The following is a 3,039-nucleotide window of genomic DNA, read 5'->3' as shown; positions in this document are numbered from 1 at the left end:
ACATTGACTCTGAGTCTGACACCACACCATAGTGTTTTATTTCAAATAATGGTGGAAAATAAGATCTTTGCTGGGCTATGTTATACTCAATAGTATAATTAAATTGTTTTACTTACTCGTTAACTGCTATCTGATGAATTGAAAGATTCCCGCAATGTCCGATTATAGCAGTAGAAGCATGGCACGGATTAGAATAGTTAGATCCAAATAGACTAGATAAACTAATAATCATCATTATGCCAATGAAAAGGCATGGATGCCACTACTGAGATATTCACTGATAGTTTCTCAATCGTTTGTAATAGTTTTCAAAGATGATATTTAAAAATCAAAATTTAACCCAAGGCTTAACGTTACAAGAGTACAGACGTCATGGCTAATATGGGCATATCTCCGGGTTTCCTTAAACTTGTATGCACAACTCATATGCCGTAACACAGAACTACTTCTTTTTTAAGTCAAATCACTGTCCTTATACATGTAACTTATAGTCATTTCCATCAGTTATCTATTCAAGTTAAGTTGTAGAATATGTAGGTCTGTGGATTAGTAACTGTATAATTCATTAACGGGTTGCCATCCAAGATTTGTAAGCCTTTTAAAGCTTTAAAAAACAATGTACTTATATGTTATGCAACGTTACACATTAAGTTTGTTAAAAAACAGTTCTTTACAACATTTGAGCATTCAGAATGTCTGCGTATTAATAAAAGTATAAATAATAAAACTACTTTTAATCTTCTGTATTTTCCTTTACAATTATATTATGATACTGTACAGTAACAGTAATATGAAACAGGGCCAACGTAGGCCAAAGATGAAATAACCAATTTCAAAAAAAAATGCAAAAACGCTAAAAGTGACATCTAGTGTCCCTTTTCTCTGAGCGCATACAGTATCATGATATTCAGATTTGCTTTAATTTCTGTTTACACTGTCATATACACCTTAGCTTAATCTGATATGCATAATTGTAGTCTATGAATAAGCTAAATTGTGTCAGAAAATATTTAATTTTCAATGCAAAATTCAATAGAAGTGGATGAGCTCTCCTGTCGACCCTGCAAACGGACGAAATCAGCGTTTGTCAAGAAGTCTGTCAGCTCCTCCTCTGTAGGGTTGTAGTCCTCTTGGCTGGCGGACGATGACCTCCCCTTTCCGGCACGCTGGAGTAACCCTCCTACCCAGGAGTGCAGCCTCTCCAACATCAGGTCTGCAACCTGCTCAGTCTCGGGCTTCTGTTGGGAATTCTGTTCCGCAACCTGATAGTACAATCAACATAATACTAGTATCATAATATGATGAAGCTATATTGAGCTAAAGCCAACATGCACAGGATTTTTAAAAGAAATTCAGCTGTATAATTCCTTTACCAAACAAAACACTTGACTTTCATGATTTGACCATATAGAACAATTTTCCAATACAACAGACGAGATGCATGTATATAATTTGCCTTCGTAGACTAAGTTAGACTAAGTTTGACCATACATGCAGCTCTAGGGTTAATACAAAAATCAGTATGAATGGGGAAAGGGAAAGAAATAAAATAAAAGCATGCGAAGAGAAGCTCAAATCACATATTTTAGTAGTATTTATTATTATCTCTATTCGTGTGTCACTGATATATTGGTACTTGGAACTTGCATCGCGGTTTTGCTATATTTTTGATTAGAAAAAAAAAAGCATACGAAAGACCAAAGGCTACATATTCATAGTAAAGAGTACCGTAATGGAGCAAAACTAAGTGAAGAAATTAAGTGCCAGGATTTACTAACCTGATTGGTTTTGCGCCAATATAACATACAGAAATATACAAAACCTTGTGGCAAGCCCCCCTAATTCGTACATGTATGTATAAAGTGTTCTTATGTGTGACAGATTACAAAGAATGTTCGTCTCAGGCCTTATATACATGTGCACTTTGGAAAATAATGCATGACAGAAACAAGGTTTGTTGTTCAACGATACACTCTTGAAAAATACTGACCTCATGTATGGCGCCGTCTAGGATAGCAACCACCATGATGAGGATGACCCACTGGAAGAACGTGATGAACGTGAAGGTGAAGAGCGGTCCCATGACCGTCTTGGCGTCTGACAGCTCATAGAACTTCCCCAGTAAAATAGTGAACATCGATTCCACGGTGGCGACGAAGGGCGAAAAGCCCTCCTCCGTAGGACAGAAAACGAGGAAGGCAAACGTCGCAAAAGCGACGAACACTATGGTAAAAATCAAGAAGAACCCGGATAGTGCCCCGGCTGCCTTCTTTATGGTATCTGGAAAAGAACATGTAGCAGGGAGTCAGATCTGTTTATTAGAAACCTTCTCTCCAATCTACCAAACAAGGTAGACTGTTTTAACCCTCAACAGTACACCTTCTCGGACTGATTAATCTGTACACCTGGGGTCCGGGCGGACCCCAGAACAGTTTTTTGCTAATTTTTAGAAATTATCAACATGCTACCAGCTCAATTGTTTTGCAAACTGATGTGGGAACCTCTGTGTCCACATTACATACAAAAATCATACATTTTGAACTTTTTATATTTTTTGGTGAAGAAAAGAAGACCGAACCTAGAATACGCTGCGACAGTATGGGATCCATATACAAAGAAAGACAAAGATAAATTGGAAAGGGTACAGAATCAAGCTGCAAGATTCTGTATGAACAACTATGTAAGAGGTGCTAGTGTCACGGAAATGAAAAGAAACCTACAGTGGACCTCACTTGAAGACAGAAGAAAGATGTCTAGACTATGCATGATGTACAAAATGACTAATAAACTGGTGGATGTCCCAACTACTAAGTACCTAATACCAGCTCAGAAGAGAACAAGAAATAGCCACGCATTCAAGTACCAGAGTTATCAACCAAGGATTGAGGTGTTCAAGAATTCATTCTTTCCTAGAACTATCGCAGAGTGGAACTCACTGTCACCAAGTACAGTAGGGCATTGTCAATAGATAGCTTAAACAATGTCTAGTAGCTAGAAGTTCAAGGGTTAGGTGTAACAAGTTCGATCGGTGTAATATAG

General features: G+C 37.6%; 1 protein-coding gene across 1 annotated transcript in view; it reads right to left on the bottom strand.

The window, feature by feature from the left end:
- Nucleotides 1-76: 76 nt before the first annotated feature.
- Nucleotides 77-3,039, bottom strand: part of LOC109465086 (polycystic kidney disease protein 1-like 2) — a 10,019-nt gene continuing 7,056 nt past the window's right edge. The window contains exons 14-15 of the mRNA XM_019762229.1: nucleotides 1,991-2,280; nucleotides 77-1,262 (exon numbers count right to left, since the gene is read on the bottom strand). Of these exons, the coding sequence (XP_019617788.1) occupies nucleotides 1,011-1,262; nucleotides 1,991-2,280 (542 nt within the window). The 3' untranslated portion in view covers nucleotides 77-1,010. The remainder of the gene's footprint in view (nucleotides 1,263-1,990; nucleotides 2,281-3,039) is intronic.

Source organism: Branchiostoma belcheri, unplaced genomic scaffold (assembly GCF_001625305.1).
Source record: "Branchiostoma belcheri isolate BF01 breed outbred unplaced genomic scaffold, Haploidv18h27 scaffold147, whole genome shotgun sequence".
In the NCBI taxonomy this organism is placed as follows: Eukaryota; Metazoa; Chordata; class Leptocardii; order Amphioxiformes; family Branchiostomatidae; genus Branchiostoma; species Branchiostoma belcheri.
This window is presented reverse-complemented; position numbering and strand designations above follow the sequence as displayed.